General features: G+C 33.2%; 3 protein-coding genes across 5 annotated transcripts; 1 reads left to right on the forward strand and 2 right to left on the reverse strand.

The window, feature by feature from the left end:
• Window positions 1–176: 176 nt before the first annotated feature.
• On the reverse strand, window positions 177–12,104 carry LOC107429542 (pre-mRNA-processing protein 40C). Of its 3 annotated transcripts, none has more exons than XM_048463073.2 (16): window positions 11,946–12,104; window positions 11,150–11,373; window positions 10,903–11,049; window positions 8,455–9,097; window positions 8,114–8,277; window positions 7,641–7,678; window positions 6,776–6,854; window positions 5,378–5,848; window positions 4,719–4,802; window positions 4,270–4,410; window positions 4,062–4,168; window positions 3,441–3,564; window positions 2,610–2,753; window positions 2,378–2,524; window positions 1,575–1,697; window positions 177–691 (listed from the first exon to the last, which is right to left on the reverse strand). In XM_048463073.2, exons 2-16 carry the CDS (start codon window positions 11,363–11,365, stop codon window positions 374–376), a joined length of 2,946 nt encoding a protein of 981 aa, XP_048319030.1. In that variant the 5' UTR covers window positions 11,366–11,373; window positions 11,946–12,104; the 3' UTR covers window positions 177–373. The 3 variants fall into 3 exon arrangements, with proteins under 3 accessions (XP_048319030.1, XP_048319029.1, XP_048319031.1); XM_048463072.2 differs by having other exon boundaries at window positions 8,114–8,280; XM_048463074.2 differs by lacking the exons at window positions 11,150–11,373; window positions 11,946–12,104 and adding an exon at window positions 10,444–10,472 and having other exon boundaries at window positions 8,114–8,280; window positions 10,903–11,032.
• Window positions 12,105–12,341: 237 nt separating this feature from the next.
• Window positions 12,342–14,580, forward strand: LOC107429535 (uncharacterized). The gene is made up of 3 exons (XM_016040244.4): window positions 12,342–12,559; window positions 13,115–13,579; window positions 13,821–14,580. The coding sequence occupies exons 2-3, from the start codon at window positions 13,127–13,129 to the stop codon at window positions 14,256–14,258; spliced, it is 891 nt and encodes a 296-aa protein (XP_015895730.1). The 5' UTR covers window positions 12,342–12,559; window positions 13,115–13,126; the 3' UTR covers window positions 14,259–14,580.
• Window positions 14,581–16,296: 1,716 nt separating this feature from the next.
• LOC107429538 (gibberellin 2-beta-dioxygenase 6) lies at window positions 16,297–18,545 on the reverse strand. The gene is made up of 3 exons (XM_048462863.2): window positions 17,715–18,545; window positions 17,020–17,341; window positions 16,297–16,741 (listed from the first exon to the last, which is right to left on the reverse strand). Exons 1-3 carry the CDS (start codon window positions 18,170–18,172, stop codon window positions 16,514–16,516), a joined length of 1,008 nt encoding a protein of 335 aa, XP_048318820.1. The 5' UTR covers window positions 18,173–18,545; the 3' UTR covers window positions 16,297–16,513.
• Window positions 18,546–23,848: the final 5,303 nt, after the last annotated feature.

Here is a 23,848-nt window from a genome sequence, read left to right on the forward strand (position 1 = left end):
TATATACACTCCTCAGAACTTGACGGTGCATTTAGCAGTCCAATCTTTTAAGGAAAAATGTCAGACAACTTTACTGACATTTATACAAACTAAAAAGGGAAAACCAGTTATAACTTTCCATCACATACAGATTAACAAATAATAAAAACGATTTTGCACTGATCAAAATCATAATATACTAGTTAAAAAATGCACATCAATTGACATTAAACATGATTTAGTACAGTAAACTAAATTAGTTTAATTACTTGATATGATACAGAATTCATTTGGGCCTCTTTATACGTCAAAATTATGAACCACGACTCTGCAAAAGACTATCAAAAACATGGTTTGTCAAAAGGAAAAAAAAAAAAAAAAAAAAAAAAAAGGCTTATCTCCATTCATGTGTCCCTCTCAATCCCGATGGAAACCTTCCAGACTCGATAGTGCTTCTGCTTTTAGCATCAATTTTCTTGTCTTCCTTCCGTTCAAGTTCTGACTTTTGTTTCCGCAGCATCTCCTCAGCATGTCGACGCCACAAGGCTTCCCTATCTTTTCTTGGCATCTTGTTGTATCTGGGATCACGCTTTAAAAGACGTTTAGCTGTTGACCATGAATTTAGCACCGTCTTACCATCTTCTGTCTCTTGGGCAGCAGCATCTGCAGTCAAGACTTCTGCCAAAAGAGTTTTGAACTCGCGTGCACATCGCTACAAAAATGGCAAACAGTATGAAGTTTCATAAAGGATTCTTTTTTTTATGAGCATACCGTACAAACAACTAAAAATCATTAAAAGCCAATTAAATAAATATAGAAGACTCAAACTGCCGACATCCACAATCAAGAAGTCACTGCTCTCAAGTAATCAAGCCCCAAAGTCATTCTATCCGAGGGGCCAACAGCAAACAATAACAACCATCCACACCAACACAGGTTTCAACTAACAATTACTCAGTTGGAAACCACTTAAAGAATTCTTTAGGTTCCAGAGGATTGTATCATGAAGATGTTTTGGGTGTCAAAGAGATGAAATCTGTAAATACCAACTAATAGTGTCAATATGGGTAAAGTTGTTGGTCAAAATGAGTAAAGTACATGAAGCTTAGGAAGGTTCATGAGGTTGGCCGTAAGATAAATCTGAAATTTCTTAAACTCTCCCATTGAGCTCGATAGTATATTGCAAGTGTTAAAATTTTTAACCTGTCTTCTAAATTCTCTTTATCTATTACTAGTATTTTATTTTTTTGCTTTTGAGTGTTTTCTTTATTGAGAAATTATTTTTATCATTATTTAAAAAAAAAATAATTTATTTATATCCTTTTATTATATGATAATCCACGATTCAAAGACATATTACAAAGACATCTGAATTTTTTCTTCATTGAAGTGAGACTAACTACTCCTTGGGTTTTAATAAGAAATGGATATTCCTAACGTTGGATAAGGAATGGATATTCCGAAAGCTGAGCAATAGCTATTCAATAGAAGATTTAGCAAACATAGGGCACAAATTCCATTCCTTCATCTACGAATGAATTGCGACATAAATTAACTTCAACAGCCAATAGAGGACAGGAGAATGATAAAATTACCTCATGCAACATCTTTATATGTTCTCGGAAGAGCTTTTCCATTTCTAATGAATCTAGATCAGGGTTGGCTGCACGTCCTTGTGGATCCTTCTCCAATTTAGTCTTAGATTCTGTCCAAGATGCCTAATTATACATGAAGAAGAAAAGAATATGTTAATTTGTATTGTACCAAATTCATGAAAACACACACACACAAAACCAAAAGCTACATGTAATCATTTATGTAATGTTTAGAGCAATAGTCTTAGCATATCTGTTCCAAGGAGGAATGAGAAAGATAGCTGCCCATTCCAACAGTACCATGAAAACCAAAGAACCATTTTTTCAAATGCTTTATTTTCAACGATCACCATATCAATGAAACTTAAACAAGCCCTTCAAGAACTTGAATATCATATTTGTAGAATCTTGAGCAGAATTAATTCTTAACACAACCCCAACAGCACAAACAAAAATGAAACTTAACATTTCCAGTTAAATATGCATCTGTCCAATAATAAAAAATAGAGTACAACTGCAGTTGTCTAAGCAATTATGCAATCTTCTTTTTAGATAGCACTATTAAGTCCACTTAAGCAAGAATGAAGTTAAAAAAACCACACAGAGATTTCCATTTTCAAACTTCTATCCTTTTCTCTGCTTGTTCTTCAACTTCTTCCACATATTACCAGTGAATGAGAATCAGATTAACAAACCCAAAGTTTGTGGTCAGAAATTTTCCTTAAATTATGGTGATAATGTCGTTTTAAGGATGACCATCACTAAAAAAAAAATAAAAAAATAAAAAAAGAATAAAAAAATACCTGAGGATCTTTAATTGTTTCCACAAGTAAAGCTTGAAAAGATGCAATTGCCTCCTTCCTTCTAACTTTGACTCGTACCCTCTCCATTTCCTGTTCTTCTCTTTCCTTTCGTTTCCGCAATTCCCGCTCTCTTTCCTTCAGCTTATCCTGAAAAGAATTTTTTAAAGAACACAACTTTTGGACCTTGTAATAAATCCAGTATTAACTACCTGGAAGATAAGGAAGTTATTACCTGCTCCTGTCTTTTCAATTTTGCTTCCCTTTCTGCTTCCTCCTCTGTGGCTCTTAGATCAGCCAGATACTCATTGAATAAAACCTCCCTATCCTCATGTTTTACAGATTTGTATCTTGGGTCGTTTCTTAGACTATCTTTCACCTACAAGAACCCCAGCAAATGAAAATTTAATTCAGAATGGAAATTAAAGCTTAGTTTGTATAAAAAAGAAATAAACACAGGAAGGTATCATAATATATTCTCTTGCTCCAGAAAGGCATCACATCATTGTGCAGGAAAACACCTATCACTCCTAGAAAGTCTTTGTATTGTTCTCTTCGGTTGACAAGGAAACATAACTTTGATAAACAAAACAACTAATTAATGCATTAGAATAATTAAAAAAAAAATTAGTATTCTAGTAAATAAATTCTTGATGATCTTTTTGTTTTAACTTAAGCAACCAGTGAGATCAATTATATCTCACTTGGTCAGATCAAGATATTGAAGGTGGATGACCAATGGACAAATAAAGATTGAACAGATGATTACATAACTAACAAATAATAATGACAAAAACAGAACATATTGATTTCTGATTACTATCACTATCTCTCATGTCCAATAGCTTCTCTAGGTTGTTCTTTTTTTTTCTCTTTTTTAATTAGATTTTTAAAAAAGTAATTGTTTCAATTAATAATTTAATAATTTGTTTCATCAAGAGAAAGTCCAAGAAACACATTTATGCCATGACATATAAGATAATTAAACTTCAAGATATTAATATATTTTGTCAAAAACCATGTTATCTAGCAAACAAATAAATTCCTATATGCATGAATCACCTACCCTAGACCAACGGGAATTAACAGTTATATCCCCTTTTTCCCGAAGCATAGATTTAAAACCACTTGCTGCAGCAGCACGTATTGCCTGAGCCTTTTCTTCAGCTGCCCTCTTCAAAGGAAGAACCCTACACAAGAGTTTATTTTTTTTGAATAATCATAACAATCTAAAGGAAATACTGAACATAAAGGTGATTCACCGTGCAGATCCAAAGAGAATAAAGGGCTTAAGGACACACCCAAAAGTGAATCCGAGAATCTGGTCACTAGCCTACTACTTGCTGACTCATGTTGCTTTCAAGGTTTATCAATAGAAATCACTTTCTCTGTCTAGGAAACATTTCAATATAAATTTGAATAAGGATCCAAATAAATGGAAGTAGATAAAATATAACAACTCAGATGAGTGTTGAACTATATGTTGAATGGACACTGTTAAGGGGCTTGGATCAGACATGGACATGGCTAAAGTATTACTCCCAGTTCTTTACTATAAACCACTAGTATATCCCAAATCTGTCTCAACAAGGGCATGTTTATAAAAACAGCTGAGCACATAACATTATTAAGTTAGTTTGCGGTCAATTATTGAGCACATAACAACTCAGATGAGTCTAAGTGATACCTTTCATTTAATAAATTCTCCCGGTCTTTGCGGTCTAAGGCCATAAATCGTGGATCATTGCCCCATTTTTTTCTGAAAGTTTGATAATCAGTTTCATGATCAATTTCCTGAAAATTATAATAGGTCAGTAAGCAACTTGCAGTCCGCACAGTTAACAAAATAAACATTCAAAAGCAAAAAGGCTTCAATATATGACAATCTACTAAACCTCTGAGGCTTCATCCAATAACTGCTTGAATCCCTCTATTGCAGCCTTCTGAGCAGCTCTTTTTTCCTTGCGTTCCTCCTCCACACGTGTCTTAACATAGTGCTCAAACAAGGACCTCCTAGCTGAATAACTTGGAATTGCCTGCAACAGACAGACCTTCACAATAAGAAACATATACAAATAATACCTTACTTCAGCAACCCCAAAGAAGTTGATATGGATGCTGCTGAAAAGGATAAAAGAAAACCTTAACTTGTCTATCATTCTTTCTTCTCCCTCAAATTTCTAATTTCCTGACGTGTGTAACTCATTTAACCATGCAACCACAACTTGCTAATCACTCTTCTTAACCTTAAACCGTTGTTTGATACTGAACCAATCAATGACTAAGAGTTTCAAGCTAATTAATTGATCATCCAAGTGATTCATATTTATTAGACTCAACAAACCTTAAATCGTGGATCAAACACAATCTTTGGCAGTTCCTTCTCCCATTTTGAGAATGGTGCCACTCCTCGTTCCTTAAGCATCTCCTGTACATGTATGGGTACCCATATCAGTAACATTTCTCACCAGATTTGCAAATCCGCATCAGGAGATAGAGAAATAACAGTAATCATTTAGAGTAGCCAAAAGACCTTCAAAAATAGACATCTAATCTCTAGATAAAATCATGCACAATATGATACTATTGACCAAAACTTGAAATTCAAACCAGTCAGTGCTGTACAGCATTTATGTTTTTTTTGAGAGAGATAAAATTGATATACAAAAATTTACAAACTTAAAATTTTGAGAGTTTGCATCAGGAATTAGTCTTGACCAACTTGAGTCAGGGTACCCTAGCATTACATTTCTCTTCAAAACTTCTGTATTAAGCAACAGCAAAAAGAAATGTAAATCAAAAGTATTTAGTGTATTAATTTTCTCGAATAATTTGTCATATTCTGACAAAAGATAATTTAGAATACAAATAGGAAGAAGATAAATAAGAATATAATATTTTAAAAATTCCAAATGGAAGGACCAAAAAATTCAAAAACCAATGCAATTAGGCCATATAGAAGAAACTTTTTGCATAACAGAATTATGGAAGGAAGAACTGTACCTTAAATTGGACAATACACTCCTCCTTGGTTGGACCACTGTCTGCATCCTCTGAATCTGAAGAGGAGTCAGAAAAATTTCCATCCCCATTAGCATCTTTGAGCTTATCCTTACTATTCTCACTTTGCTGGCCCTTAGTCGTAGCCTCAACTGCTTTTGAACCATTTGATTCTGATCCCGTCATTCCTGATGGTGCAGGAACTGGCGAAGAAACAACAGGAGCTCCAGAGTCCTGCAACTTCTTCTTGATCAAATCCAATGCAGATGATGATGGCTGCACACCAGAGGATCTAAGAGCTATGGCATCACGACCACCTGTGTTAATGGCAGGAGTACTCAAACTTATTGTAGTAGATCCCTTTTCCATCACTACACTAGTATTTGGTACTGACATCAAATGTTCCTTTGAAACTTCTCCATCTGGCTTCTTCTTTAATTCTGTCACCTCATTTGGGATTTGCCAGCTGCTTACCTGATTATAGAGAAAAAAGGGTTATAAAGACAGATTTCTACAGTACTTTTTGCACAATGGCTTGTTGGCAACATGTAATTATCTCAATCAAATTATAAATTAGAAGAAAACACGTATCTCTCCTTTACTGCCACTCTGCATATGCACAGTTGAGTCCTCAACTTTCTATAATACCTTAATCTCTTATGTAGAATAACTCTAAGCTGAGGCTACTTAAGTTCCCAAAGTAACTTTATGCATAGCCTAACATATTTGAAATAATTTTTATGAGAAAATAAGACTTTGACCCCCAGAATTATCACTAGCTTTTGCATTTTCCAAAAAAATGCTCACATTTCTCCTTGAACTACTGTTTTCTTGTCATATTAGATCAATCATGCATCTCAACAGATGAACTTGATGAAAACAACCATTTACAATTCATATAACTCTATTTAGAAATGTTTCTAAACTATTTTAGGTCATTCATATGCAGCGTGTGACTAAATTTTCAAATACTTTAGACAAAATAGCATAACGGTGATTTAACAGACAAGGAAACAATAATTCAGGGGGAAAAGTGAAGGTTTTTGTAGTTTGAGGGAGCAAGGTGCAAAATAAGTGATAGTTCAGGGGGCAAAGTGCTCTTTACTCTAATTTTAATGAGTGCTAACCTAATATTATTGGCTCTGTAGCCTCAATAATCTTACAAAAACCAAAGCTGAAAACGAAAGAAACAAACATAAGAAGACAGTTCAGCAGTTTTGATAATTAACAAATGGATCAAGCCAAATACATTATATACTCAAAATGGACATAATAAATAGAAGCAGGCAACAAAACACCATGTGCAACTCTAGAAAAAAACAAAACAAAGATTTTACCTAAGAAAAAAACAGAACAAAAAATCAAAGATGTTACGTAGGAAGTTTCATAAACAAGCCATACCTTGGTCTTATTGTTGCAGTAATATTTTTTTCCATCACTTGTGGTAACCAATACCCAATCAGTTCCAGGCAAGTTCACCCTATAAAAAGTAAAATAATATAAGATACAGAATACAAAGTAGCACGGTCTTATCTTTTAGTAATATTTTCCCGCTTGATATACAGCATTAAAGCAATTTACACACATTTCTAGTTTTTATTCTATTAGGATAATAGTGAAGGGAGAGTTGATACAAAGTGTGGAACTGGAAGGGAACAATGATACTATTTGGAGAAAATTACATGCTAAACAACAAGCCAGGCTGCTAAACAGAAGTACCAGCACATCTAGCAAATTATGGAGTTACTAACACACGTTGGCATTTTGGATCAATATAAAAGTTTTCAAGACTTCCTATGCAATCAACTGTTGCTTTTTCAATTATCAATTTCATTTTAAATGGAATAAGCATCATCATCCTTCGATGCCAAAAAGTCTTTAACTTCCTATTTTTGAAAAGACGATCCAGGTATACAGCTCAGAGCATGAAGGAAACTAACAGCAATATATCATAGATACATAACAGAAAACTACTACTAGAAAACTAACAGCAAAACAACATAAAATAACTAAAACGAAAATTACCAGCATAACTAAAAAGCATTTTTCTAAAGTGAAGGTTTCAACTGGCATTGGTAAGTAGAAAATCCCCAAGACATAATCAATTATCTTCACCAATTGTTAATCACTAGCACATTAACACTTGGTAGACGGTGCTAATGTTGAAACAAGAGCAGAAGAACAACGTCATAAACATAAACTAAAAAACTAAATGAAAGCATAAACGTAAATCCAAGAAATAAATTAATAAATAGACAGAGCTTACATAGAAACTGGAATTGGCTGCACAGACACTTTATCAGGCTGCAGCAACATCAAAAGAAAAACAAATATTAAATAATCAGATGTTACAACAAAAGCAAAAATGAGGCTGCACTTACACAGTATAATAAGAAAAGAACAAAGAAAAGTTACTTTCAGCCTACTTATTTATTTCTTTATAATATTCATCTAATTCTCTCCAATTGTACCCTCTTCCTCTATTTTATCTCCCCTTCGTCTAATTCTCTCTCCTTTTTTCGTAAAACTTTATCTCCTCTTCCTATATTCTTGTCCTGCATCAGCTTGCTATTTTCTTGTCCAATTGACAAATTAATGTGGGGAACTACTGGTTATAAAAAAACAAATTATTGATCCAATTAGTTTGAAAATTATTTAGAGCTCAGCAGCCAATTTAAAAACACATTTGTATCTAATTGAATTGATATTTTAAGTATGTAACTTCCCATTGGTAAATACCTCCCCTTTAAAGTCAGCAGGTTTAGCATAAGTTGATTCTCCTGTCAAGGCATTATAATAGTAGACAACTCCTGTATCAGTCTTGTGGGCAGTCCACGCATCTAATTGTTCATTGATAGCTGCTCTATCTTGGACACCAACATCATTAACTTTTGTCCTGTCACCTGCTAAACCATATATAGCAATAATTGAGGAAATTTGATAAGTTAATTACAAAAACAAATGAAAGAATGGACAAACCAGAGGTTAAACACATAAAGACATAAGACTCCATATAACATACAATATCAGCAGAAACAAAGGGGTCATAATAGTCACTTCAGGTGTAAGCATACAAATACCTGATTTATGTACTAGTGTATGCATCCCTGAAGGTCCTACCAGCTGAAGACTGGAAGCAGTAGAAGAAACAGGAATTGAACCACTATTTTCCACCGGGGTAACACCAGGAGGCTGAGGATCAGGTACTGGAACAGAAGGGAGATGCATTCCATGTGCCATCAAGGGTAAGGGACCAGGAAATGCAGCTGAATATGGAACAACTGGCTGCCTAGGCATGCCTCCCATCTGTGGGGGCTGCAACCAGAGTCCCTGAGGGTGACCAGCCAAAGCAGGTAAAGATGGATACGAGGCACCTATTTGTGGCTGAATAGATGAATTTAATGGAACAGGGCCTGTTGGCATACCGGGTCTCTGGACCATAGATGAAGAATCGGCAGCTACAGATGCTACTGCACGATTAGAAGATATTTGTGCAGGCTGCAACATTCCTGGGGGGCCAGGTGTCCCAGGAGTTCTAGGTGTTCCAGGAGCAATACCAAAAGGTAGGCCAGTGGGCACCCATGAAGTTGTTGGAACCAAGTTAGGAGCCATTGTTGTTGCTGCGGAACTTGAAGGACCATGAGCAAGCAATGAAACAGACTGAGAGATAGTTGATGCAGAAGATACATTACCACTTCCTGGTGCAACAGCAGCTAATACATTCTATAATCAGCAAGGAAATTAAAATATTAGTTGTTGGGATACAAGCAAATGAATTTGCAAGTTAGCAACAATTAAATAACAGCGGACAAAAATTAGTGTAAATTATTTTCAGCTAATATCTAAAAAATGTAGAAGCGTATTGCTTCTGAGAAAACTGCATAGGTAAAGTAACAAAATGTAAGAATGTAAAAAATGAAGAGCTCTATGAAACAATCATTTCATCAGTATGCTCAAATATAGACAACGTTGATAACCAGTGATCACGACAAAATAAGTAGTTAACTCGTGCTTCGAATTCATCTAAGGTCAAAAATCTGCCAAAGTTCTCAGTTACATTGATCATTACAATGTGAAGAATTAATTTTTTAAATTCAAAATGATAAAATATAAAAACATGATCCATTGAGTTGCAATTTATAGTGTATTTTAGGAAATTTTTTTAAAAAAAGATGAGAGCAGATACCCATCATTTAATAAAATAATAATAATAATAATAATAAAATAATTAAAAAAAAGGGGAAAAAAGAAAAAATGAGCTCTTTGGAAATGACAAATAAATTGTATACTATAGGTCTATGGATATGCATAAAGAACTAAACTAATTTTGGAGTTACGTCTGACATCACAACATAACTCTGCACTATGATCATGTTCATATGCCTTTCTTAGCAGATCATATGACTAGATTGCAAGATATGCATTTAGTTTTACCAGATATGTCACATGAAACCATGAATGACTTAACTTTTCTAGATCACTTTCTACTTGGATGAGCAAAATAACCTAAAATCAAAGTCTAACAATATTCAGCTATACATTGATACTAAAATTTAAGTTGAATCTTAAGCCTCAATCCGTAAGCTATACATCATAGTTAACATACTAGTATCAATTAACCTAAAAACCAAGTGTGGCCTTTTAATACTTCTGCTAATAACGGTTAAAGTCTAATTAATTTCGAGTGTTCAAATCATAACTACATGATTTATAGGTTGATACAAGAAATCTTAAACTAATCAGGCATCCAAATTTCAAAGATTAATCTTAAACATCAACTCAAGGTTACTATAAAAAAAAAAAAAAATTTAAAAACAAGCTGGTATTCTATTTGATAAGGCTCCTTAGAGGCAGCCAGACTAGTATAGGAGGGTCGTGATCAATGGAACTGTTCCAGGTTCAAAGGAAATTAGATCAGCAAACTGCCCAGATCATGGGAGCTGTAAGAATACTGTAGAAGATTACCAAGTATTCAAAAAAACCCTGACAAATTAATGGAGTAACCGGCTCTGTTATAGTATTACAATCACTAAGGAAAACAACAAGAAGAATTAAATATATATGATCACCTCGTCCCCTTTCCAAGACTTGGACCCAGCTGGCGACCCCTCCCAAGGAGCCAAAATTTGACATGGAAGGAACCAGTAGAAAGGTGAGATGAAGTAGAAATAAAAAATAGAATAGTAATCATAATAACAATAGCTTTTTAAGATTTAGTTCTACTAAGGAATTACAACATAACAAGATCCCTAGTCATTTAGCTAAAACTCGACTCTCGGAAATGAGGGGTCAAGAACCAAAAAAAAAAAAAAGAAAGCCCATCTTCAAGGCAGTTAAGCTTGGCACTTTACACATCTAGGACACTACAAGACCATATTTTAGGCCTTGCTAAAAAAACCTTATGTGCCATATTTATCTCCTCTAACTAGATATTTCAACAAGGATTCAAATACACCCTACTTTCTATGCCATCTCACCCATCCCCATGAATGTAATAAAATTTTCATACTAGAAAACCTGAACTTTACCATGCTAGATTGTAAATGCTGACCACTAGGGAAAGCAAAGCCGGTCTGTGAAATGTTATAGGAGAAAGCAGGGGCAGCAGAAGAAGACGATCCAGGGATGGGGGGTTGAAGAACCACCGAAGACACTGGTGCACCAGACTTAATCCCCTGCATTACAAGAAACAATGAATTAGACTCAGCAAGAATACTTACTACAATGCATTCATAAATTCAACAAATAGTAACAGTGATATCAATAAGTACTGACAGAACTAGATGGTGGCTGCTGAAAGAAGGAGGGTACTGGTGCAACATAGCTCGACCCATTTGGGTTTTTCATCTGAAAAGACTCTTGCATTGAGTCATTTGCAGTAGCAGTTGAACTCTTTGAGGTAGAAGGCGTGCCGCCAGTTGGAGATGGAGGAGATTGAGATGCTGCTGGCGACGGTGACACTTCCAGCGGTAACCAAGCTGGAGATGCCATTGTTTAATCTGCTTATTATAGAGAGACAACAACAAAATATAAGAATTCAAACCATTTCAACTATAGTTTCCTCTAAAGCTATCTTTCCTCCTCTGCACCAACAATATCTATATGTCTATATATATATATATATATATAACCATTATAATTAGCAAAAATAAACAATTAAAAAAATGTCTTTTATTATTTAAACTTTATAACTAGTAAGAAAAAAAACAAAACAAAAAACAAAAAAACTAAGTATGAATTTGAAGAAAAAGCCCTATTCTACATAACAACTAGACAAAAATTATAAGGAAAAAGTTGAAACTAAAAACCTAAAACATTAACGAATAACCACTAAAATTATATTTAAAAAAGAAATTGATTGGATTCCAATACAATAATGGGAAGAAGAAAAGGAACACTGCCACGATCCTAACCGACACTGGATATAGGATAATATACCGAGTAAAGCAAGTTTTTTTTTATTTATTTTTTTTTTTAAAGAAAGGGGCTGAAGATATCTGTTTGGAAGGAAAGAAAATCCTGGAAAATGGATTTGGGAGAAAAAGAGAGAAAAAAGAAAATAATTTTTTACCTAATTGATTTGTTTGAACCGCCGGAGTCGTAGCGAAGAGCACTGTTGCATGGCTTTACGAGCAAGACGAAGAAGAAGAAGAGCCTTCGGAACCACTGCGCACACGCTTCCCACTTTTAAACGGGTCAATTAAAAATCATAAATAGCAAAATCTTAAAGTAATTACTCTCTAGGTTTTATCATCCAAAAAAATTTAAAAAAAAAAAATTATATATGATGGGCTAATCGTAGGGGCTCCAGCTAAACCGGGTTTAATATTATGGGCTTTTGTATACGTTTTAACTTTCTTTTTTATGAGTACTAAAGGAACTATATACACCCCTCTAGGCGCATTTACCAAACTACCCATTGGTTTTTTTTTTTATCTTTCGTTTTTTTTGTGAAATTAGTTTTTATTCGACGAAAAATGAAAATACTTTCCGAGGGGTATAACGGCGTTTCCATTATTTCTTTTGGTGAATGGCAGAGTTTTTGCCGAGGAGTGTAACGGAGTTAAGATTCGCAAAAGGGCCCAAAAGGAAGGCGGTAGAAAACCAGGAGAGCGCGCTTCTCGGCAAGTCTTTGGGAAAGGCCTTTTGTGGAGAAATTAGGGTTTTAGGATTGTTCTCGGCAAGGTAATCTCCTTTACCAGTTGTGTATATATATATAATATATATATCTGTTTATGTGTTTGTGAATGTGCAAATTATTACAATCCCTGTTCAAGAAATTGAATTACTAAAGTTGCTATTTTTATTTTTATTTTATTTTTTGATAGATAATGATTTCCTAAAATACTAGTTTGTAATCTTCTTTTTTTTTTTTTTCATGAAAAGTGAAAAACAAAATGTATATATTATATATAGTTATATACACACATGCATTTGTTTGGTGTGACAAACGTATACTGTAATTGATAATGGAAGAAATTTGATTAGATATATTGATTGTATTGATGTATAGTTAATTCAAACTCCAGAAGTGATTATACTATCTTTAGCTTTTTTAGCTTTTTTAGCTCTAAGTCATAAAATAGAAGAAAAAGATGTTAAGTATTTTGAAGTGTCTAAGTCATAAAATAGAAGAAAAAGATGTTAAGTATTTTGAAGTGTCTGTCACTGGCAAAGCAAACATTGTTTTGGTTGCTTACTGTTGAACAATTCATCTGATAAACTTGATTTAATTTCAAGGCTTCCATAAAAATGGGTGGAGTTGTTCCTTCTGATGTGGATAATCGGCGGCGTTTGCCTCAATGGATGCTGCGTGTTTCTGCTGCTAAGCAGGTGAGGAAGAATGATACTGTAGAAGAAAACAGCATGAACTTAGAGGAAGGACTTATGTCTCATCCTGGAAAAGAGCACTTGGTTCTTGCAAAGGAAATGTTGTTAGAAAATTCACATTGCCGATCAAAATGCGATCCAAAGAGAAGAAAAAGAAATTCGAAACAGCAGGACACTGACTGTGAGAGTAACGGCCCTGAAACTTTGCCAGATAAGGAGAATAATGAAGTAGGGAGAAGAAAAGTTTCTGCTGCTAGGAAAAGAAGAAAATCAAATATTTCGAAGTTCGGAAGTAGTGAGGAATTAGAAGTCCAGCCTCTGGATGTCGATGATGTGGAACTGACGGTGGAAGATCTAATGATCATTGCTGAAGAGGTGATTAGCTCTTTCTTTACTGTTGAAGAATTTTTTCACAGATGTTCTTAAATCTGGCTATGGAGCCATATGTCTAGCGTTCTTAAATATGTCAAACCATGTCCTGCTTGAATGTCAAGTGCACGAGTTCATTTTCCGTTGTTAGAGCTTTATATATTTCTCTTTCCTTTCCAGAAGCATTATGTAGATTAAGTTTTGAACTTTTTCCTTAAGGAATCTGACTTTGCTATTCTATCTACAGTATGTCAGAAAAGATAAGAACATGGACCAAGAACAAGCATCAAATGGAAAGTGTGAATCAGAAAGCAGACTTTCAACTAGAATCTCTCCCACATCTGAATCTGAAGGTTTTGCTGATGGCCATAATTTTGACCGGACATCACCTACTCAAAATATTAGCAATTCTTACAAGTCAAACAGGAGGTCTAAGAGTGAACAAGCTGGCATCAGTGCCAGCATCACTGGGGATCCTGCTCGTGATATGCTGGATCTGTTTTTAGGTCCATTGCTGAAGAAACCCCTACAGAAGGAAAGGAAGACTGAATTTGTGATGGATGACGTTGCAATTTGCCCCAAATTCGAAATACAAAGCCAGAAAAATATGGTTATGGAAGAAGTAGCTACCATAACAAAAAAAAAGAGCAGTCTCAAAGACAAAGTAGCGATGCTTCTTGACTGATAAGATATTCAAATGTGTTAAACATTGGCACAAACCTGTCCAGTACAATAAGCTCCAAAAATACTGAGATGTAACATATAATATGAAGAGTAACAGGATCCATACAGCAGATTCGATCTCTTAACCCAGAATGACACTTAGCTAAGTGTACATTGTTAACATCTGATCTTGATTTCTATCCCTAGGGTGTCATTTATTCTTTATTCTGCTATGTACACCTGCACGCTAGTAGCAGCTTATGAGAAATTGATATAGAACATTGATAATTTTTGTAAATATTTTTTATATATAGTAAATATTGGCAACTTGTCCGTTTGGTTAATATGTCTCTGATTATTATCATAATAGGACCCCTGCACATCCTTTTCTTAAGCCAGTGCTAGATGTGCTTTGGTGCTTGGATTTAGTGTCAATATATATCCTTTCTACCATTGGAAGGGTTATTCATACCTATGGACCTTCTAGCTTAATTTTGTTTTCAGTATAAACCATTTGACTTAGTATGGTTGAGGCCTTTCAGTTGAAATTCCGACGTACTTGACAATTGGAAACAGGAACGAATGGACTAATATGAAATAGAGTTGCGTGACTATTCCGTTCCTTTTCACTGCAAAATTTGGGTTGAGGAGAGAGTTGTTTCTTTTCACTGCAAAGTTTGGGTTGGGGGGGGGAGAGAGAGAGAGAGTAAGAGATAGAGCAGAAGTTGGGCTGCTCGTCTGTAGCTGGTAAAGGTAGGTGGAGTCTTGAAACAATGACCGAAACAGAGAACTAGGTATCCTCCCTGACTTCTGGCTACCTATTGAAGTTATTTTGCATAAGACCTTGTGAGGAAGAACCCCCAACTCATCGTTGTCTCTATTGTTGCTCACCCTTGATCTCCCTCCACCGCTTGTCTTTCTTGCTCACCAAATATTATGAGTAGAAGGAAACAAATTCTTTCAGGTTGGACAAGTTTTACCTTTTGGTTGATTCTGCTTAGTTTCATTGTTTTTTGGAAGATTAACTTGTAGAATTACTGCTTTGACATCATTTGAAGGATAGGATCATCTTGGCTTGAGAGGTAAAGTGTTAGTTTCCAATTACCTCACTACCTCTATATTTCTTGATAAAGTCAAGCGATTTCTTCTTTTTTTATTTTTCTTGGAATTGCTTGGTGTTTTTTAGCTGCCTTCCTTTCTATTTTGAAAAATTGATGGACGTGGTTTTGTGGCGGAAGATTAACGAATCTACAATTTGAGAGAACTTCTATTCAACACAAGTTCTGAACTTTCACTGACTGATATGGCAGTACAAACAAATTTATTTTAACCAGCAACACACTGTCACATCAGTTGTTATTTTCACAACCTGTGACAGGAAATCTTGCCTCATAAGCAGTGGACGAAAGAGAAAAAGCTTGTGGAGGTTAAGCACTTGGAGCCGATATTGTTTTGGATCTTGATGGGGCAATGAAGAGAAGGTGGGGCCAAAGAATGACCCTCGAGCATGCGTGTTTGTGTTCTGGTTTTGGATGGTCTTTGGTGTTGGTTGAGAAGCCCTCTCTGTCTCTCTTATTCTTCCTTTAATTCTTCAAAATTTTATGTGAATGGGAAAATTCTCTCTCTAAATCATAAAATTTTCATAGGATGGGAAAATAGTCATGTCACAGTGACTTTCTTTTTGTTAAAATGTTATTAAATCCATCAAGTATTTTATTTCTAAGAAGTGACATTTTGCTTGAGTGGCTCAAGCTTTTTGTTTGGCTGATATATTTTTTTTCTACTGGTAATTGCTAATCAGCTGGTAATTTTTTATGGTCTGCCTTCTTATTTGGGTACCTGAGTGGGTGGTCAATTTGCTCGCTTATGAGTGTATGACAATAGTGTGAAACATTTTCTACATCTAAACTACATTTTAGAATGCAATAAGGGTACTCAAAGAAAGAGAATCCAAAGCCCTCCCCTCCAAAATATGGGAATGTTAAAAAAAAAAAAAAAAAAAAAAAAAAAAAAAAAAAAAAAAACTCTTATTTATTTTCAGTTCAAGAGAACAGCTGAATAAATCTTTTGCATGAACACAGTTTATATATATATATATATATATATATGTAATTTGCTTTAGTATAAATCATGTTTTGCTATTGTATTTTATATATATATATATATAAGTAATTTGCTTTAGTATAAATCATGTTTTGCTATTATATTATTGACTCTCATGTTTTGCTTTTCTGAGTCTGAAGTTTATGTATGTCTTACAACAGTATTACATTCATCCTAAAGAACAAATCTAGAAAGGCCTACTTTATGGCCCATTTTACTGACATCTTCTCGAACTTGTTTCCTGTATTCTCCAAAAGTGAATTGTCTGTAGATAGAAGGTTCTTTGCAGCTTCCAACTAAAGAATCATAAGAAGGGCATAGGAAATATGCTATCGAATATCTCTCCATCTTACCAGCCATCACTCTGTGTTCCACACTTTTGTACACATCATTGCTCCATGCCTATGATATAGTTTGCAGAAGATGAAAAAGATTATTAACTAGTTCAATGTTTTGATAATATAATAATTTAAGACTAAATAATTTCATGTGGGCCATGATGGAGAGTTTTTGTTTTTTCCTTTCTTGTTGTTATGGATGTGAACACCACACAGAGAGTATGCAATCCTAGGTACATCATGCCACTAAGACAAATTGGACTTTATGACATTGTTTTGGCTTATATATCTGAATTTTAGCCAGCAGCCTTGAAGAATTTTTAAGAAGAATCTGAGTTTTACCTGAAAGAGATCTCCAATATTGACTATAAGAGCTTCTTGATTGGGTTTTACAGCCACCCACTTGTAATCTTTCATCAGCTGAAGTCCACCAACTTGATCTTGACAAAGAATTGTGAGAAAACCACTGTCAGTGTGAGGAACCAAACCGAATAACTCCGAGGATACTGGACAAGCAGGGTAGTGATTCAATCGAAGAAAGCACGCACTTTCATCACAGATATCCTGTATAACTTCTCTCCGGTTGCCCAAATTTTCCGCCAGAACTCCGGCAAGCAATCTAGCTAGTTTTGACATAGCTGCTGCAAATTCTCGCATCACCTCCCTATTGCAACAAAATTGTTAGCAATCAAGTCAGCCTGTGTTGCAAGCAAAGGGTCATGTCATTGCCACATATACATGCTTTCCCCTCTGCCTTGCATTTGAAGGCAAGTTGGAACCGACATTCATCTAGAGAGATCATCTTGGCCACAACCTGCTGACTGTAGAAGTTGGTTTCCCGTTTTCCCGAATTTACAGGCAAAAGTTTGTTTCTCTCTTCTCAAATTTATCAGTACTACTTGAGTTCTACTTTTAAGATCGTTATAAGATGAGCCCTTTGGCAGTGCATTTTGGTTGGTTTTACAGTTAAAAGATTGATTAGCAATGCATTAATATTGTTGAACAAGTTCCATAATGCTTAGAAAGAGTAATATTACCTTAGAGAACTAGACTGTCCATAGCAACTTTCTTCTGAAATCTTGGTGAGAGGAATGTGGAAAGCTTCGGACCACGATAACTGGTTCGTCTGAGTTGCTGTTGGTGTCCCCCATCTGTAAGAATCATTCAAAAGCCTACAAGTAGCTTTGAGTTCAAAGGGTGTTTGAAACAACTTCAATTGCTCACTCCTCATCTTCTTAACTAGCTCAGGGCTTATACCATGATTCACTACTTGGAAGAAACCCCATTCAGATGAAGCTTTAAAAATGGCCATAGCACATCTTACCCTCTCCTTTTCATCATGACTTTTTAAGCCATTAAGGTCTATCAATGGAAGTTGGCATTCTTCCATTACCACTCTAGTACAACATTCATTGGAGTTTAGTGCAGGGTTTGAAGAAGGGTGGTGCAAAAGGGTTGCATATTGGCGAAGAAGAGGTGGGTTATAGTCCACCATTGTTATGCCTTGAGTAAGGGTTTAAAAACAGAAGCAGGTTGTTGAAAACCATGAAATGGTAGCTTTTATTTATATGGTTTTGAAGAGGGAAAAAGAAAAAAGAAAGGGAGATAAAATGGTAGACAATCCAAGGTTATAGTCAAGAGGAGAGGACAAAGAGCACCAAAGAGAAAGGAACAAAATAGGAGGGGACAGGGAAGGAGCTTTTAGGCTGTGACATTTGTCACAGGAAGAGCAATTCTCTGAGGAAATTGTCTTAAGAGAGACCAAGTCTGCAAAGATATTCTAAAATACTTGAAAGAAGGAAATTTTTTTTTTTTAATATTATGTAATAATAATAAATAAATAATAAATAATAAATAAAAATAAAAGTAAAATCAAATAAAATAAGGGATAACTAGATTGGTAAAGAAAGATGAATGAGGACCTAACTCTCTTTTGACTTTTTTAACGACTGAATTTAAAAAAAAAAAAAAAAAAGTTGATTCAAATGGTTGTAGGACCTATTTATGTCAAATGACAAATTTGTACCCAGTTGGTGAAATGACTTGTATTTTGGACTTTTAGGTATTTGATTCTTATATTTTCTATCATCTCACGTCGGATCACAATCAATTATCCCTCTTTTTCTGTTTAACTTTTCCAAGCAGTACATGAAGCAAACAACACAAAATATAAATAAAAGACCATCAAAGTAGATTTTAATCACGCATAACTCAAAATTTTTCTCCTTTGGCTGATTTCACGCTGCATTTTTTTTTTTTTTTTTTGGGTGGATAAACTGGGGAAAGGAAATTTTAGCACCTAAGACTTTAATCTAGAACTTTTTGGTTGATTTCAAACTCCTTTTAACCATTTCTTTTTGAAGTTTCAACTTTTTATAATTTTTCCCCTTAGTTTTATAGGAAATTGGGTCCCTCTTAGTGTCTTTGCTAAAGCTAGATTCCTAGTGAATTTGGTCATTCCCAAAATGTGAATTGCTTCATTGTAACCACAAGAATCTATTTTAAGATTTGGAATTTGGATGAGATGCAATGTAGGAAAAATTCAGCATTTTTTATCAACTACTCCATTACCCTACACATTCGTTGTATAATGCTTTTCTATCATTTTCTTTATTTTTTATTTTTTATTTTTTATTTTTTTTTATTTTTTATGTAACAAAAAAAAAAGATGTAGAAGAGGACGAATGGTGGCACATCTAGCTAGACTATTGAATTTACGTCCTTACAAGAGGCATCTACTGATCTGCTCTTCATTGCCTTACACCAGTTGTTGTATAGTGCTTTTCTATCATTTTCATTTTTTCCGTAACAAAAGAGATGTAGAAGAGAACGATCGACCAATGGCACAACTAGCTGGATTATTAAAATCTATGTGCTTAAAAGAGGCATCTACAGGATGTTTGAAAGTGAGGTAGAATATTAGACCATTGAATGTATGGGTCCGTGAAAGGAGAAAATGAAATGCAATCTTTTAACTACATATTTTCCATGTTCTATATCTCAATCTTTTAAAAGGGTCTTTGTCGAATGTGGAATGGTATGTTGGGATAATTTTGTTTCCAATTTGATATCTACAAATTTGAGAATATATTTAATTGCAACCCACCCTCTAATCCTAATTCCTAAGCATGCCAGTTGCCAATTCTGCCTACTTTTTAAGACTCAATCAAAATCTTTTCAACTTTTCTTTCTCTTTATCTCCATGGAAACTAACAGATTGACATTACCATGGCGCTGTCTACTCTGCCCAAGAAGCTTTTTTTTATCATAGCGGTGCCTTTCTTTTCTGCAATTTGCACATTTTTAATCTTTGATTGTAAGGAAAAGAGGATCAGGAACCAATTCATCCACTCATCCCTACTACTCTATCTGCATGGGCCACATGACTTTCATAATTCTTTTTTTCGAAAGGAAACTTTTATAAAATTAAAAATGGGAAAAATATAAAAGCTACTTTCATATAAGGAAACTTTTGGATGGTACACAAATCTAATCCTAACTCTCATGGGATAAGGATTGTAATATGGACACAACACGAGTGGTTCTTTTTTCTAGTTCTATTATCTAAAAAGCTGCCTCCAAACATAACGTTGGAGAGAGAGAGAGAGAGAGAGAACTAATTAAAAAAAAAAAAAAAAAGGCTCACAAGTAACAAAATATAGTTTATTTATTCAATAATAAGATATTATTAATTAATATATCTATATAATATAAATATAGATAAAAGGAAAAGAAAATGATTCATTAATAATTATTATTTGGATGTTTAATATATAGAACGGAAAAAAAAATGATGTAGAAGATGATAAATACTTTTATACAATAAAAATAAGGATACTATTAAAATATTAAAGAATTCATTAAAACATTTTCCTTTTCATCTGTTTCTTGTCAATTTTGGAAATAAAATAAAAGTGATTAAAATAAAAAATCAATTCCTTATGTTTCCTTCCATTTCTTTTTCTTTCTACTTTATTTTAACCACCCAAAACAAAAAATTTAAATATTTTTCTCTATTTTTCTTTTTATTCCATCAATCCAAATATAGAATTAAATGGAAAAATAAATTAAAAAATATGTGAATTAAATATTATCATGTCATCTGCCATAAATTTGATCAATAATTTTTATAAATACGTTAATCAATTTAGTATTATTGTAAAAAAAAAGAAAAAAAAAGAAAAAAAAGAGATTGGTGACACTATGAACTGCAATTCAAGAATTTTATTTACTAATGAATTAAGAATAGGATCTTCAGTGGTGTTAAATCTAAATACCCTTGTACAATTGTGGAGTGGTTGTTTTTTTCCAGCATCTTTTTTGTTTATCCATTTTAACTTAACTAAAAATAAATAAATAAAAACAGTTTAATAACAAAGATACTATTTCTTCTAACAAAAGTCTAGAGTTCAAAATTCTTTACTCCAAAATAAAATAAAGAAGGGAGGAGTTATGAAAAGTTTCGGTACTCTTTCTTGTCATATAATAATATGAACCATTCAATGTAGAGGCAAAGAGAAGGGGTAAAAAGAAAAAGGAAGAAGAAACGTGAAACACAACAATTAATTTGGGATCGAAATGAATGTGGGTTGTGGACTAGGTGCTGAAGATTCAAGGGAATAAAGAGTATGGTAGAAAGAGAGTGGCATTTTGTCCATGTTCGTTCGTTTCCTTCTCATTTAAACCTTGATATCCGAATTTGAATTTTTATGGAATATCTACTTTCCGTTTTAGTTTTTGGAGTTTTCAAATGTTGTGCAATCTCAAATGTTAAAGTAGTGGAGTGGAAAATTGAAACTCTTATAGATTTAATAAGTTCATATGGAAATTTAGCCTTTTCGAGCTGCGTTTTGCATTTTGCCCTTCAAAATACAAAGTGTTAAATTTCCTTCAAACTATTGTTTTTTATGACTTTATTCCAATTATGCAATTTTGTAATATGCATTTTATGATATTAATCGCACATAATTAAAGTCAAATGATCGAAAACCTGTATTATTTCATTTTTTAACTGGTGCATATGTATAATTTTGCCAATTTATTATATAAAATTGAAAATTTAAACTAATATGAAAAAAAAAAATACTTAGTTTAAAGGCAACAATTTAAGAAGTAAAAGTGCAAAATATATAACAATTCAAAAGTTAAATCTGTTTAACCCAAAATCCAATTTCAATTTAAATGACAGCCAAAATGATGTGGTGGAGTGTGAACACACCAGCTCATTTAACCTTTTGTGGTTTTTTTTTTTTTTTTTTTTTCCCTCCCTTTTTCTTTAACCTTTTGGAGGGTAATAATAGTTTAGTTCAACTTTGTATTGATAATCTCTAGATGTCCCAAAAGCAAGAAAATATCAAAATGAAAAAAAAAAACATCGTAAAAGCAAAGTTAATTCTGTCATCAACAATAATAAATAAAGTGAAAAAAATAATAACAATAATAATAATAATAATAATGCATAAAATAAAGAAAATAGAAAAGGTTTGCATTGCATGGCATGTGTAAGCTTTGAAGCACATGTGAAAAGGAGGCTTAAATAATATATGGAAAAATTTCAATGACAGGCCGCCCGGAACCATAAGACATATGATTTAGACAGTCTGATGTAACAATATGCTGTCTGCAATAAAAAGCTTTGTAACCATTGTATGTCTTTTTCACTACAGTTTTTAAAAATATGTTTTTATTTATACATATTTTTGTCTACTCCATTCCGTATAATCAAAAGTAAAGTCATTAAAAATATATATATTTTTTCTTTTTAATTAATTTAACTAAAATATTAGTTTATTTTGGTTGTGATTTACTTTAGAATTCACAGAAAACACAAAAAAGAAAAAAAGGGAGTACAAGGTTTTAACATATGTTGTGGCCAAGCATAACACAATATAATCCCAAAATTTGGTTGTGACAAAAAAAAAAAATATGCATATATTGTTGCAATATAGCCATTTAATTACAATGTTTTGTAAATTTTTGTTGGTTTGTTTGTTTGGTAAATCATTGCTGAATAAGTTTCTAGCAACTTAAGGTTTACATATAATGAAAAGAAGGTTAATAATTAGCATGCAAAAAGACAAATATATGTTTCTATTTTTTATTGTTATTATTATTTTTTTATTTCCTTAATAAGTGGAAACTAGTTTCTTTGCTTTGGTTGCATGCACTTGTTTTATGGATGGAGACAAGTCAACCGTTTACGTTTTATTTTTCTTAAAAAAAAAAATAATAAATAAAATTTGAACGGTCCCTTTTTCTTTGGAAGAATATGAATTTGGCAAATTTTGGAAGGAGGAACTTTGTCGTCACCGATCATGATATAAAAACAAAACCAAATTCAAATTTTCAAACTATTATTATTATTTTGGTTGCTTTTTTGAATGGTAAGAATCCCATTTTCTATAATAATTCAATTCAAACCTTGCTTTTTTTTTTTTTACTGGTTGAACATGATGGTGTCTACCAAATTAAATATATATATATATATATATATATATTATTTATTAATCAATTAAAAATTCAGAGCTAGGACAAACACTTTCTCTTTTGGGGATTCTTCTTGTCCAAGCAAACCTACAAAGTAAGCAGTTTGGCCATATTATATAAAATATTATGGGAGAAAGAATTCTCAGTAAAGTTTTCTGTTAAAATATTATGGGAGAAAGAATTCTCAGTAAAGTTTTCTATTAAAATATTATGGGAGAAAGAATTCCCAGTAAAGTTTTCTATTAATTATTATTTTATTTTTTTCGTTTTTTGTCCTCAGAATATTGCTGGTAAAGTGGCTTATTAACATAAAAGAATGCTGAATAAGAGCTAGTCAGGTTGATAGGAATGCTAGTTTTAGAAAAATATTCCAAGGAACAAAGATAAATCTACTAAGTAATGGACAGTACTTCAAATTTTATTTTTCAATTATATAGATTTATTTATTTGAGAATATATATATATATATATATATCGATAGAGGAATGCAGAATTTATGGTTACACAAATTCTATTAATTTTTACAAATGGCATGGTCTTCAGAGACCCATAATTTTAAATTCATGAAATTTTATAATATATCATTTTAATTATTTTTTCTGATAATCAGATTATTATATGAAAAAAATAATGATTTTACCTTTGTTTTAAAAGATTTTTTGTGAGAGAGAGAGAGAGAGAGAGA

The sequence above is a fragment of the Ziziphus jujuba genome, chromosome 12, assembly GCF_031755915.1.
Source record: "Ziziphus jujuba cultivar Dongzao chromosome 12, ASM3175591v1".
In the NCBI taxonomy this organism is placed as follows: domain Eukaryota; kingdom Viridiplantae; phylum Streptophyta; class Magnoliopsida; order Rosales; family Rhamnaceae; genus Ziziphus; species Ziziphus jujuba.

Bases quoted from the DNA above. Each gene is read 5' to 3' on its own strand.
- LOC107429542 (XM_048463072.2), bottom strand. From the start codon at position 11,365: ATGGCATCTCCAGCTTGGTTACCGCTGGAAGTGTCACCGTCGCCAGCA. The intron at 8,281-8,454 runs GTATTTGTATGC...TATATGGTTTAG, and splicing joins TACACTAGTACATAAATCAG to CAGGTGACAGGACAAAAGTT. The intron at 2,754-3,440 runs GTAGGTGATTCA...GGGTTCTTGTAG, and splicing joins TTAATTCCCGTTGGTCTAGG to GTGAAAGATAGTCTAAGAAA.
- LOC107429535 (XM_016040244.4), top strand. From the start codon at position 13,127: ATGGGTGGAGTTGTTCCTTCTGATGTGGATAATCGGCGGCGTTTGCCT. The intron at 13,580-13,820 runs GTGATTAGCTCT...TTCTATCTACAG, and splicing joins TAATGATCATTGCTGAAGAG to TATGTCAGAAAAGATAAGAA.
- LOC107429538 (XM_048462863.2), bottom strand. From the start codon at position 18,172: ATGGTGGACTATAACCCACCTCTTCTTCGCCAATATGCAACCCTTTTG. The intron at 17,342-17,714 runs GTAATATTACTC...TTGTTGCAATAG, and splicing joins GGACAGTCTAGTTCTCTAAG to GGAGGTGATGCGAGAATTTG. The intron at 16,742-17,019 runs GTAAAACTCAGA...ACTATATCATAG, and splicing joins ATATTGGAGATCTCTTTCAG to GCATGGAGCAATGATGTGTA.